Source organism: Leopardus geoffroyi, chromosome C1 (assembly GCF_018350155.1).
Source record: "Leopardus geoffroyi isolate Oge1 chromosome C1, O.geoffroyi_Oge1_pat1.0, whole genome shotgun sequence".
NCBI lineage: Eukaryota > Metazoa > Chordata > Mammalia > Carnivora > Felidae > Leopardus > Leopardus geoffroyi.
Window position 1 is genome coordinate 154,748,612 of NC_059328.1, and position 14,528 is coordinate 154,763,139.

At 35.8% G+C, this 14,528-nt stretch overlaps 1 protein-coding gene across 5 annotated transcripts in view; it reads left to right on the top strand.

Annotated features, from left to right (window-relative positions):
• Positions 1-14,064, top strand: part of LOC123599009 (sodium channel protein type 2 subunit alpha) — a 140,629-nt gene extending 126,565 nt beyond the window's left edge. For all 5 annotated transcript variants that reach the window (XM_045480056.1, XM_045480055.1, XM_045480059.1 and 2 more), the window contains exons 23-27: positions 973-1,026; positions 4,523-4,660; positions 5,028-5,132; positions 8,449-8,719; positions 10,345-14,064. In XM_045480056.1, the coding sequence (XP_045336012.1) occupies positions 973-1,026; positions 4,523-4,660; positions 5,028-5,132; positions 8,449-8,719; positions 10,345-11,540 (1,764 nt within the window). In that variant the 3' untranslated portion in view covers positions 11,541-14,064. The remainder of the gene's footprint in view (positions 1-972; positions 1,027-4,522; positions 4,661-5,027; positions 5,133-8,448; positions 8,720-10,344) is intronic.
• Positions 14,065-14,528: the final 464 nt, after the last annotated feature.

Genomic DNA, 14,528 nt, shown 5'->3' on the forward strand with positions numbered 1-14,528 from the left:
AAAAGCGTATGTGGGTAAGAGGAGGAGTGGTAGATCTCTGTACTCCTTGGCCACCAGACAGTACCAAACCCTCATCAAGTCTTCACCCACTTAACCTTCACCACCACCGCAACCAAGCTTCCCCACCTTAACATCTGTCACACCAATTCCCACCTTTCCTGCCTGCTGCTTGAACTCCTTCAGATAGGGAGATTGCTCTCCTGCAAATAAAAATCTTCCTATCAAGTTCATTATATCTGTTATAAATTCATAGACAATCTATCCCGCTTCTCAACTGACCACTCCCTGAGCTGATCCACCAGCATGATACCCAACACTGTATGAATATTAGGGGGAAGAACAGATTCTGTGGCTCTAAGGAACTGAAAAAAAATGTATAAGACTTTTGTTTTCAGGTTTGCTATGTCTGCAAAAAAAAAAAACATAAATATTTAAAAGAGTGCATTGCAGCTGAATATATTTGCTTTCCGACTAGGAAATTACTTTGTTTTATGGAATAATTGTCTTAAAATAGTATAATCAACAATATGTAGATTTTCGAGAATAAAGCATCGTGATTCGTGATCGGTGAGAATACCATTTAGAAGAGAATAAGTAGAATGGAAAGCATTACAATCAAGCGATGCAGCATATTTTTCATCTTTTCTGATGCTAGTATCATATACACCAAATTATTTTATCAAATTTTATGTTGTATTCTCATAGGCATATCAGAGTCAAAGGTTGTTGATAATTGCTTTTAAGACAGCACATTGTTATAATCTGTCATGGCTTAATTATAGGTTTATAGAAGAACGTAAATTTGAAGTATTTTCTATGATATTACAAACTTTGACCAGAGTTTAAATACTAACCCCAAACTATTTTGTATACCTGTTTTTGAATGAGTCTTGGTCAATCCGATACTTAACTTTCTTTTCTAAAATTATAATTTGTGGGGGAGAAAAACTAAGTGGTCTGACTTTTTTACAGGCCACATTTAAGGGATGGATGGATATCATGTATGCAGCTGTTGATTCACGAAACGTAAGTCTGTTTAAAGGAAAAATTGTTTAATTTGATCCAGTGAATATTTCCACAGTGTTGTAATTTACTGGTAAATAAAACAATGAGTCAATTTATAGAAAACATCTATTTTACAAAAATAAAATATTCAACCTTGCATTATTTCTTCCAAAATTTGATTTGAATGTTTTTCTCTACTCGCTGTAAATCTTTTAACACGTCTTTTCTATATCTAGCATGACACCCAGCACTTAAAAACTTGTTGATTTTGCAAACTGAGACAATTTATTTTTGGCTCCGATAGTTCTGGCCATTTGTGCATTAGAAGCTCTTAACAAAGAACGCACTTCCTTTGTCTGTCACAGATTTCCTCCATCTTTTTATCTTCCTTGTAATAGAAGAATCTAATGGTGGAAAAACAAAACAAAACTCTAGTGTTTCCCTCTGGGATGTGAGATTTTTGTGGTAGAAGGCAGGGGCCTTCACAATCTACTTTACACACCTCAACACTTTTGAAATTTTGTGTACACTTTTCATTAATTTTGTACTGTTTTTTTTTTTAATTTTTTTTTTCAACGTTTATTTATTTTTGGGACAGAGAGAGACAGAGCACGAACGGGGGAGGGGCAGAGAGAGAGGGAGACACAGAATCAGAAACAGGCTCCAGGCTCTGAGCCATCAGCCCAGAGCCTGACGCGGGGCTCGAACTCCCAGACCGCGAGATCGTGACCTGGCTGAAGTCGGACGCTTAACCGACTGCGCCACCCAGGCGCCCCAATTTTGTACTGTTTAACAAGGAGAAAGGAAATCACATTTTGGAAAAAAGAGATTGCCTTCTGGTATATTGCCGGAGCATAGCAATTAAACTCAAAATGTTACTTCCCTAGCACCAATAACCAGGTGGTAACTGAGAAAGAACTCCCGTGAGGTTTTTTTCACCTTATTAAAAAAAGAGAGAGAGAGAGCACAAGAACTAAAAGCACAGCATTGTATCTCTGTATCAAGAATCCCAGTTATTGGGGCGCCTGGGTGGCGCAGTCGGTTAAGCGTCCGACTTCAGCCAGGTCACGATCTCGCGGTCCGTGAGTTCGAGCCCCGCGTCGGGCTCTGGGCTGATGGCTCAGAGCCTGGAGCCTGTTTCCGATTCTGTGTCTCCCTCTCTCTCTGCCCCTCCCCCGTTCGTGCTCTGTCTCTCTCTGTCCCAAAAATAAATAAACGTTGAAAAAAAAAAATTTAAAGAATCCCAGTTATGTGCTCTTTTGAATAATAATAATAATAATAATAATTAATTATGTATTACTACTCCCTCAGCTAAGGGCTTTCTTATACTATCACATTGAATCTTAAGTAACAATGTTATTGTGTGGTTGACATTAACTTCATTTCACTACTGAAGCAAAGAGGCTCAATGCATTAAGCGGTTGTATATGTTTTTGAACTCTGACCACAAGCATGAGCTCATAACCACTTTCTTCTACAGTAGTTTCCTACTTGTTTTGATTAATTCATTTAAAGTTCTCTCCACCTTCCTTATCAACAGGTTGATATGCAACTTACTTTCAGTTTCTTCCTTAGTAACTTAGAAGTCAGTGTCTGCTACATAACTCCTCAGCATTTAAGCATTTTACAAATGATGAAATCCAAGTGGACATCAAAATTGCTTGCTCTTACTCTCAGTAGTCATCAGAGAAATGCAACTTTAACCCAAAATGTGACATTATTGCCTAATTGGCAATATTAAAAATTATGACAGTACCAAGTATTGTCAAGAATAAAGAACAATAAGAACTTTTAATGCGACCGGGAAAACATAGATAAATATTTATTTTAAAAAGTTGAGCATTCTCACATTATTTAATAAAATTCAAGGTATTCTTTAACCTTGCAGTTTCATTTTTAGCAATATATCCTACAATTTTGTGCATGCATAGCAGAATCTATGTACAAGAATGAACATAACTTTTTGGACTAGCAAAAACTGGTAATAACTCAAAAGTAGTAGAAATGGACAAATAATTAAATATTATACAGTGATGAAATGATATACAAATACAGCATATGCAACACCATGGATGAATCTTAAAAATATAACAAAGTTGGGGTGCCTGACTGGCCCCGTCGGTAGAGTATGTAACTCTTGACCTCAGGTCATGAGTTCAAGCCCTACGTTGGATGTAGAGATAACTTGAAAATAAAATTTTTAAAAATATATATGTAATACAGAGTTATGCAAATGTGTCCACTAGACAAAATGTAGACAAAACTAATCTTACTGTTCAAGAATCCTCACTTAGATGTTAACTCTAAGAAAAAGCACGGAAATAATTACCATAAAAGTCAGGATAATGATTGCCTTTAGTAGGGATTATAGAGTTTATATTTGGGAAGGATACACCAAGGGTTTCTGAATTCTTGACGATGTCCTGCACTGTGAAATTCACTTTGTAACAATTTATTACTACATTTTACCCTTATGTGCTGTGCACTTTTCTGTATATATAATACTTAATTTAAAAACATTTAAATGTATCACTTTCTATCATTGTTTGCTATCTACACACATAAATGAAATAAAAGTCTCATCAAAGAATATGTACTTTTACAATACTTCTAATATTTTCCATTTTACTCTATTTTATTAGAAAAATATATCAAGTGGGCCATTACCCTCTACATTCTTTCATGACACAATGATACATTACCTGTATCCATTACCACCTGGGACTGGTTAACTGAGTTGGTTAGACCAATATCCTGTGTGATCTGAGCTATAGATTATAGTCAATGCTCAAGCCAACTGGCACTCTCTTTTTTTTGACTGAAAGTGTACTGGACAAGAGAGGGTATCATTGTTACAGAAACTGTGCCTAAAGCCTACTGAGTAGGATGAATTTATACACTAATTTTCAAGAAGGAATGATCCAACAGATGAACCCATATCCACACATACAATAATAACTCTAGCCTATGAAGAGAAATGTGTAATAGAAATCAAACCTTTACACTCAGTTATTACTACTGGCCAGGCACTGGTTTTTTAAGCCCTTTTCATACATTAATATATTTAACATTTTCAACTACCCTGTGAGGTTAAAATTCTATTATTTCCATTTTACAGATGAAAAAACTGAATTAGAGAGAATAAATCTTAAAGGTTTTAACACAAAATAGTGTGACTCAAACATCTCTTTTGCAGGAAGAGGAAATCGTCACTCTGCATGCCCTACTGGGGCACTTTGGGGAAAGTGCATTCATAAGCTAGAAACTTACTGGGTGAAATTAATTTTAATTACCTACACTTTTCTATGAGTTGTTTTACTTTGTCAAATCAGTGAGCAGTCTTGTAGGACTCTTCAATAAGCATGTTAAATTTGGTGTTTCTTAAAATCTCTTTAATGTTTGACCTTTTTTTCATTCCCAGCAATTGAGACATGCTTTGAGAATTGAAAATTTGCTGATGTCCCTTTTATAAAACAAGTAGTGGTTCTAACAGTTATCATTCCTTAATATTTTGTAGGTAGAATTACAACCCAAGTATGAAGACAATCTGTACATGTACCTTTATTTTGTCATCTTTATTATTTTTGGTTCGTTCTTTACCCTGAATCTTTTCATTGGTGTCATCATAGATAACTTCAACCAACAGAAAAAGAAGATAAGTATACTAAAACTTCCTCTTTATTCTAAAATGTGAACTGAACCTGTCACACTAGTTCCTTTAGGGTCTAAAATGTAATCAGCAAAAAAGAAGAAATATAAAATTCTGAAATTATCTTGAGATATTTAATCAATTGTGAGTTTTTAAGTAATTGCTAATTCAGATAGCTTGTATTGATATTTTCACTATAGAAATATGACTGATTAATACAGAATACTTTAAAGATTGAATACATGCATCTCTGTAAATGCGGATATTGGCAACATTAGAATAGCAAGTGGAAGCGATTTCACACAATTTCTGAGGTAGATTTTATAACTAGCAAAGAACATGATTTTAACAAGTTTTGCTTTCATTTCTTTACTTTGGAGGTCAAGACATTTTTATGACAGAAGAGCAGAAGAAATACTACAATGCAATGAAAAAACTGGGTTCAAAGAAACCACAAAAACCCATCCCTCGGCCCGCTGTAAGAATAACATACTTTCATTCCCAGCAAGATCTATGTTATTTACAACGTACACAGCCCAAATTGCTAGATACTAGTACTTTTATGAATTTACAAAACAAAATTTCTATCTTAGCAATGTGACTAGCAGCTAGCCTAAATAGCCTATGTATATGTGTAATAGTCTAAGTGTATATATATTATATATAATATAACGCACAAATTACGTATTATATATAAACATATAAAATATATGTAAATAAAAAGTTTCAGACTTACATGCCAATAGTATTACGTAGAATTGATGTCACTGAGGAGTGTCTAATAATGTAGAGAAGAAAACATATCCATACATACACTGTGTGGAAATACTGAGTGTTCACAGAGCGTGGTGGGGATGAATTGGAATAATCGGTACATCTCAGATTTGCCACATTTTCTGTCCAACTCTGCAGATTGATTGGAATCATTATGAAACAAGTCGCAGGTTTTGTTTTTCCTGGTTTTAAAAATATTTCATATTTCCCCTACCATCTTGCTTCTAAATCTGATGACATCGTTCTGAATTTTTATGGCTCTTCCAATTGTATATTATATGCCAGTAGCTGCTTGGTTGCTGCAGGGAATTACTGTCTGGAAGAAAAGAGCCCTTTAACAGAAGGGCAGTGCATGTGTGAAGGCCTTGAAGTAGGAAGGCCAGTGAAGCTGGGATGTAGAGAGTGGGGGCTTATTGGAATGTGTTGAGAAAGAAGTTAGGGTACACAGACTTTTCTGAGCTTTGTATGTTATGTTCAAAAGTTGCCTTTATCTTTAGAGCAACTGGAAGAGATTGAAGGGGACCTGGTCATTTTCAGTTTTGTGAAGGTAACTCAACCAGTATTGGCAGGGGCAATGTGTATGCTTATTAGATTTGTTTTGGAGCTGACGGATAGATGATGATAGGGTATGATAGGTAGCGATGATGGGTAGCCTGAACCAGAGTCATGTGGAGATGAATTAAAGTGGATGGATTTGTGAGCTGTCACTAGAGTACAATTACAAAGTTTGTCTATTAATTGAATATGGGAAGCAAAGAAGAACCCAACAAAGAGAACTTACGAGTTTCTACCATACACACTGGATGACTAGTGTCATGCAAGGTATGAAGAAGGGACATGCATGGAGGAAAAAAAAATCAGAGATGCTAGCTTGCAGAATCTGGCAATCAAAAAAATACAGGAATAAGAATGAGTATTTAGAAGTAGCAAAATAAGGTTTCTTAAGACTGAGAGGTAGGTTTTTGAAACAAAGCAGGAGTTCTGGAGAAGAAGAGTGTGAAGAGAGGGAATATAGAATAAAGTCACATATTTTAGAGGGATGAGTCCTCTAGCAAATATGGAATCATATATAAAAAGATATATGTGAAAAGTCAAGATAATATGAAATGCAAAAGGAAGTAGAAGAGTTTCTTGACACTGATTTTGATGCTCCCAAAAAAGAATAGAGACCAAAATAATAGGATATTTCTGAGAAGTTTGGAACTATCCTGGAGCAAGTGAGGGAAAAAGGATTCCTAATCATCGTCAAGGGCCAAGATGAAGTGAGAGAACGTAAATCTTTGGCAAACAAAGCTGCCAGGGTTACATAGCTTCCCGCAGCATACACTACATCCTGGGATTTAAGTTGGAGACGACAATTAGGGACTGAGGATTGCAGTTATATGTTGAAGTGACCCATTGGAAAACTACATGGGCAGGAAAACTAAGCTTTTTATTGATAGAACCTTCTAATTTTAAGCAATTGTGAACCTCCTACACTGTAGGTGTTAAGTCTATGAGAAAAAATGACACTGCTCCAGAGCCTCCAGACAACTAGGAGAAATAACTAAAACAAATAAATAAGAGCAAATCATATGCAATACAGTGTCATCAATTTTATGACAAATGTAAACATAAAGTTTTCTGAGGACACAGAGTGCTTAAAACTTAAAACTGAATTCAAAGTCACCAGAGAAGGGGTGAAGGAAGTCTCTTTTAGTACAAGGAGATAAGATAAAATGATACGGTAGAATCTGCAAATTTTATTCAGAGGGATAGGAAATATCAGAAGGGTAGAAATAAGAGAAACATAACCAGACTTGGAAAGGTAAGCTACAGTAAATAAGAACTAATGAGGAAGGTTTGGAACTGGAATTAGACACATTTATTAAGTTGAAGAAGGCTTTGGAAGGACAGACTCACCTGAAGCAATAGAAGTCCAGTCCAGTAAGCCAGATACCTATTCAGAGAAAAGAGAAAAATACTACAAACAGGAGGTTGATGTCCAAGAATTTGCATAGGGAGTAATGGATGTCTCTCAACAGAGAGGGAGAACACTAGTACAGAGAATCCAGATGGATAGACATGTCAGAATCTGGGAAAGCTACGAAGTGTATAGGTAACAGATCATCCGTGGTTCTAGTTAAGAAAGTACAGGACAGCTTAGTGGAAGTTAGGTCAAGGCTTGAGCCCCAAAAATCTTGAAATACCAAGCAGAAGTAGGCAAAATGGTATAAAACAGGGTCCAAACAAGTAGAACTGGTAAGGTGAGTTTCATAAACAAGACATAAAGCCATTCAGTGCTTGGAAATAAGGTCCAAACTGAATAGGGCAAAGGTTGAACATCTGATTGTGGACTATAACTTTTATAAATATTATTTTATTCTTTCAGAAGACTTACCCCATATAATTTCACCCAGATTTTCCTTATTTTAAAATCTGGCATAACCATAGATCAGTAATCAAAGCTAAGAAATTAATTTTGGTACAATACCATTTAAATAAAATACAGAACTTAATTACATATCACCAGGAGTTCTAAATGTGTCCTTTTTCTTGAACTATAATTTTTTAAAACATCTTCCCAGCTGAACCTTAAGGTACTCTGGCTTTGGGGAAAGATGGTAAAAGCAGAAACAGAAAAAAATAAACATGAGAGAACAATCTAGAGAGCTGTTTATTAGTACTTCAAAGTTTACTTTGATACCCCGTGCCAATACATGGGATAACAAAGATTTGTTATAGTGGCAAATATTGGCTGGCTGTCCATCATATACATGGTGATGTTATGGTTACTGAGAACACAGTAAGTGGTTCTTAAAGTCAGTTTACAAAATCTGGTATCATGAACAGTATAAGTAAAACAAATATACTTGGAAAAAGTTGTATATTCCAGTATACAAAATGTTCTTCCAAGTATTAAATAAGCATGGTATGTTTTTATAAAAGCTACATATTCATATTGCTATGTTAAAACCAGATATGTTGAATTTGATTTTTTTTAATGTTCCTAAGTGAAATTTACATACTCTTTGTTCCAGAACAAATTCCAAGGAATGGTCTTTGATTTTGTAACCAAACAAGTCTTTGATATCAGCATCATGATTCTCATCTGCCTCAACATGGTCACCATGATGGTGGAAACTGATGACCAGAGTCAGGAAATGACAAACATTCTGTACTGGATTAATCTGGTGTTTATTGTTTTGTTCACTGGAGAGTGTGTGCTGAAACTAATCTCTCTTCGTTACTACTATTTCACCATCGGATGGAATATTTTTGATTTTGTGGTGGTCATTCTCTCTATCGTAGGTAAGAAGAGGTACTTTTACTCAATTAAGGAAGTTAGTAGTAAAAATTTGTTTTAAAATTTTGAAAATGTTTCTCACTAATCTTTCTCATTTATCCCCCCAAAATCTTAAATAAAAGTCTAACGTCCATTCTTCAGTTTGTCATTTCTCTTGTTGCATGCTGTGCATGAACTGATATGTAAAAAAAAGATTTTATATTTTGCAGCTTTCATTTATCATCTTGTCTCATTTCACAAGATGATAACAGGAACTTGGCATAACAATCCTGTACTCAATCACACTCCGTTGATATAGACAAGTATTGCTTTGAATCAATAATTCACACACACATACACACAAAAATTATTAGAAGTAGTCAAATAGTCCATAGATAGGATATTGATAATTGGAATAGTTTGTATGTGTGTTTATATATATTCACGTATATATAAGCTTCATCTTACCTCTGGGTTCAGATATTTTCTATGCTTTGTAATATTCTTTTTCCAGAAGTAGACATTTTGTTCAAAAATCCAAAGCAGCTTCATTGTCATCAATACACATTGAGTAGTGAAGTATAGGGCATTAAATGAGGTGCTGGCAGTAAATATAAGAGATTTAAGACAAGGTTCTGCCTCTTAGAGAAGAGAAAACATACATAGAGGGAAAAAATAGTATTCCACCATTTACACTGCTTTCTCTGACTGACTAGAACACCAAAACAATTCTCCATCCTGTGTGATCATCACAACAGTGCCGTGAGGTGGTCATTTAGCGATTAAGGGACAAGACTCAGGGATCACGCAGACCTGGCCTGGAGCTCGCCTATTTCCACTAATTACTGGCTCTGTGACCTACAACAAGTTACCTCTCCAATCCCTGACTTTCCAGAAAATATTTCAAGTGTTATTGGGAGAATTAAATGAGATGATATAAGTTGATGCATTTAGAATCATGCCTAGAACAAAGAAGAGCCCCAGTAAGTGCTAAGTTTAACAATAACAACAACAAAAGTAGATAGAGACTATCACCATCTAGTCATGTGTAAAAAAAAAAAAAGAGAGAGACAGACAGACAGACAGAGACAGAGAGAGAGAGAGGATTCAGTGCAAAGTTACGTCTGCTGCAAAGTCTGGATTCTCTCCTGTCCATCATTCTGCCACCTTCCAAATAAAATGGATCACAGCCATCTCAGGATAATATCTCTCATATTCCTGATCCAAAATCACAAGCCTTGTCCATTAGTTCTTATGCCAATACCAGAACTAGAATTTTAGAACTATAAATCCACTTCTTTGTTTGGTTGCCATATGCTCTGTAACATCTTTAGGTCTTCAGTGGTTGAATCTTTCTTTTGATAGATGCTTCTCTTGAACTAGGAAAAATGACCATTGATACCTTCAGAATCAATACCTTGTATGAGTGCCTTCAGAGGGATTAATGTTATAACACCGAACTTACCAGTTTCATTTTGCTAAATAATGCAGATTTGTGCGTGTGTCTATATATGTGTGTGCGTGTGTATGTATATATCTAATTCTCATGCCCACATTTTGTAAAACTAGTGATTATCCAATTCATGTAAGTTTTCATTCACTGCTATTAAATATAACACTATTTTTGTTATTGTTTCTTGATTTTCCACAGGTATGTTTCTGGCTGAGCTGATAGAAAAATACTTCGTGTCCCCTACCCTGTTCCGAGTGATCCGTCTCGCCAGGATTGGTCGAATCTTGCGTCTGATCAAAGGGGCGAAGGGGATACGCACGCTGCTCTTTGCTCTGATGATGTCCCTTCCCGCCTTGTTTAACATCGGCCTCCTGCTCTTCCTGGTCATGTTCATCTACGCCATCTTTGGAATGTCCAACTTTGCGTATGTTAAGAGGGAAGTTGGAATTGATGACATGTTCAACTTTGAGACCTTCGGCAACAGCATGATCTGCCTGTTCCAAATTACCACCTCTGCTGGTTGGGATGGATTGCTAGCACCCATTCTTAATAGTGGACCTCCAGATTGTGACCCTGAAAAAGATCACCCTGGAAGCTCTGTTAAAGGAGACTGTGGAAACCCATCTGTGGGGATCTTCTTTTTTGTCAGTTACATCATTATATCGTTTCTAGTTGTGGTGAACATGTACATCGCTGTCATCCTGGAGAACTTCAGTGTCGCTACTGAGGAAAGTGCAGAGCCCCTGAGTGAGGATGACTTTGAGATGTTCTATGAGGTTTGGGAGAAGTTCGATCCTGATGCCACCCAGTTTATAGAGTTCTCCAAGCTCTCTGATTTTGCAGCTGCCCTAGATCCTCCTCTCCTCATAGCAAAACCAAACAAAGTCCAGCTCATTGCCATGGACCTGCCCATGGTCAGTGGCGACCGGATCCACTGCCTCGACATTTTATTTGCCTTCACAAAACGTGTTTTGGGTGAGAGTGGAGAGATGGATGCCCTTCGAATACAGATGGAGGAGCGGTTCATGGCATCGAACCCCTCCAAAGTCTCCTACGAACCCATCACGACCACTCTGAAACGCAAGCAAGAGGAGGTGTCTGCTGTTGTTATCCAGAGGGCTTATAGACGCTACCTCTTGAAGCAAAAAGTGAAAAAGGTTTCGTGTATCTATAAGAAAGACAAAGGCAAAGAAGGCGAGGGAACACCTATCAAAGACGATATCCTCATTGATAAACTAAATGAGAATTCGACTCCAGAGAAAACCGACGTGACACCCTCCACCACTTCTCCACCCTCGTATGACAGTGTCACCAAACCGGAAAAAGAAAAATTTGAAAAAGACAAATCAGAAAAGGAAGACAAAGGGAAAGATATCAGGGAAAGTAAAAAGTAAAAGGAACAAAGAATATTTCATTTTGTGATCAATTGTTTACAGCCTGTGATGGTGATGGATTAGTGTCAACAGGACTCCCACAGGAGGTCTATGCCAAACTGACTGTTTTTACAAATGTATACTTAAGGTCAGTGCCTATAACAAGACAGAGACCTCTGGTCAGCAAACTGGGACTCAATAAACCAGAAAAACAGCATCGACAGGAGGTTTCTGTTTTCACAACCAGCTGACACTGCTGATGAGCAGAGATGTAATGGCTACTCAGACTATAGGAACCACTTTAAAGGGGGGAGGGAAGTTAAATTTTTATGTAAATTCAACACGTGACACTTGATGATAGTAATTGTCACCACTGTTTATGATTTAACTGCCACACCTGCCATATTTTTACAAAATGTATGCTGTGAATTTATCACCTGTTTTTTTTTTTTTTAATTCACAGGTTGTTTACTATTATATGTGACTATTTTTGTAAATGGGTTTATGTTTGGGGAGAGGGATTAAAGGTAGGGAATTCTACGTTTCTCTATTGTACAACTGGATATATTTTAAATTGAAGGCATGCTGCATTTCTCATTCACACGTGAAAAAAAATCACATCACAAAAAGAAAGAGTTTACTTCTTGTTTCAGGATGTTTTTAGATTTTTGAGGTGCTTAAATAGCTATTCATCTTTTTAAGGTATCTCATCCAGAAAAATTTTAATGTGCCTGTAAATGTTCCATAGAATTCACAAGCATTGAAGAATTGTTTTATTTTTACATAATCCATTATATGTACATGTATATATGTATATATGTATATGTGCGTGTATATACATATATATGTATACACACAGACACACACACCACATCACATGATCATTCACAGTCCCGGCAGCATGACTATAACATTTTTGATAAGTGTCCTTTGGCATAAACTAAAACTATCCTATCAATCCTTTTAAGAACCTGAATTGACCAAAAAGCATCCCCCACCACTTTATAAAGTTGATTCTGCTTTTTCCTGCAGTATTGTTTAGCCATCTTCTGCTCTTGGTAAGGTTGACATAGCATATGTCAATTAAAAAAAAATAAAAGTCTGCTTTGTAAATAGTAATTTTACCCAGTGGTGCATGTTTGAGCAAACACAAATGATGACTTAAGCACAGTATTTATTGCATCAAATATGTACCACAGTAAGTATAGTTTGCAAGCTTTCAACAGGTAATATGATGTAATTGGTTCTATTATAGTTTGAAGCCGTCACTGCTGCATGTTTATCTTGCCTATGCTGCTGTATCTTACTCCTTCCACTGTTCAGAAGTCTAATATGGGAAGCCATACGTCAGTGGGAAAGTGAAGCAAATTGTTCGACCAAGACCTCATTCTCGTGTCATTAAGCAATAGGTTGCAGCAAACAAGGAAGAGCTTCTTGCTTTTTATTCTTCCGATCTTAATTGAACACTCTGTGGTAAAAAAAAAAAAATTAAAAAAAATTAAAAAAAAAAAAAAAAGCCCGACCGTACGAACGTATTGCAAGCTGCTTCAATCTGTTGAACCTGTATGGTTAGAGTTTTCTAAGAAAATATAAATACTGTAAAAAGTTCATTTTATTTTATTTTTCAGCCTTTTGTACATAAAATGAAAAATTAAAAGTATCTTCAGGTTGATGTCACAGTCACTATTGTTAGTTTCTGTTCTTAGCACTTTTAAATTACAGCACTTCACAAACTAAGACACAAAGACTAAGATGCAGTGTAGGTTTCTGCTTTTTTATTAGTACTGTAAACTTTGCCCACATTTCGACGTGAAACACATCTCAGACTGAGTCCAGCGTTTATTTGCTTTCAAATAGTAATGCCTTATCATCGAAAGAGGCTTAAGGAAAGATCAGTTGATATTCTTGGCATTGCTTGAATCAGATATTTCCACCTAGTCTTTTTATTCAGAAAATAATGTCTTTTCCAGTGTTTGTTTACCCAGATAGATTTTACTCTTATTGGCCCGTATAGCATTAGAACTGTATCAGATATGATATGGGTCCCAAGTTGTTGTTTGTTTCTTTTTCCTCACAAAGCCAGGTAGTGAAATTATATTACCAGCTGCAGCAAAACATTTTGTTTTTCTTTCACAGGCAACATTAAGTGTAGATTCTTTATACTAAAGCTATTGACTTGTAGTGTGTTGGTGATATGCATGCAGGAAAATGCTACTACCATAAAGAACGGTAAACCACATTACAATCAAGCCGGAAGAATAAAGGTTTTGCTTTTGTTTTGTATTTAATTGTTCTGTCTTTGTTTCTATCTTTGAAATGCCATTTAAAGCTAAATTTCTATTATGTAAAAATGATCTATCAGAAAAAATATAAATGTAAAGAATACACATTAAATATAATAATTCATCTTTAAATTTTTTCATGGAATGGAAATCAATTAAGAAGAGTGTATTGGATATCTAGTTTTAATATTGGCCAAAATCTAGATATGGTATTGGGTAGAGTACTGGAAAGTTACAAAAATTAATAAAAAAATTGACTAACATTTTAAATTGTGCATCCTTTCTCCTTCCCGTCTACCTACTGTTTTGTTCCTCTTTTCACTCTAGTTTTTTCCCTTTGTATTCCTGATCTAGTTTTCTATATGCTTTTTCATCCTTCCTTGGGCTCTCGGTGTTTTTCATTCAGGATATTTTTCTTTTTTCTTTTCTGTTCACCCAATCTCTTGTTAATTACATTCTGTAGACAATGGCTCTGTGCGCTTAAACCTCTAATAATTTGCTGTCACTATAAAAAATCCATAGACTATCATCATGTTCATTTCTACAATTCTCTTGACAAAACTTCTAAGTGAGCTTAGATCTCAACTCTTCATAATATAGTAACTAAATTCCCAAATGACACAGATTTGGTTTTTCTACTAATTATGAGCACTTTGAGAAATGTTTCTCAATTCTGATTGCATATTAGAATTACCTGAGACTCTTTTTTAAAACTGTCAATGCATGG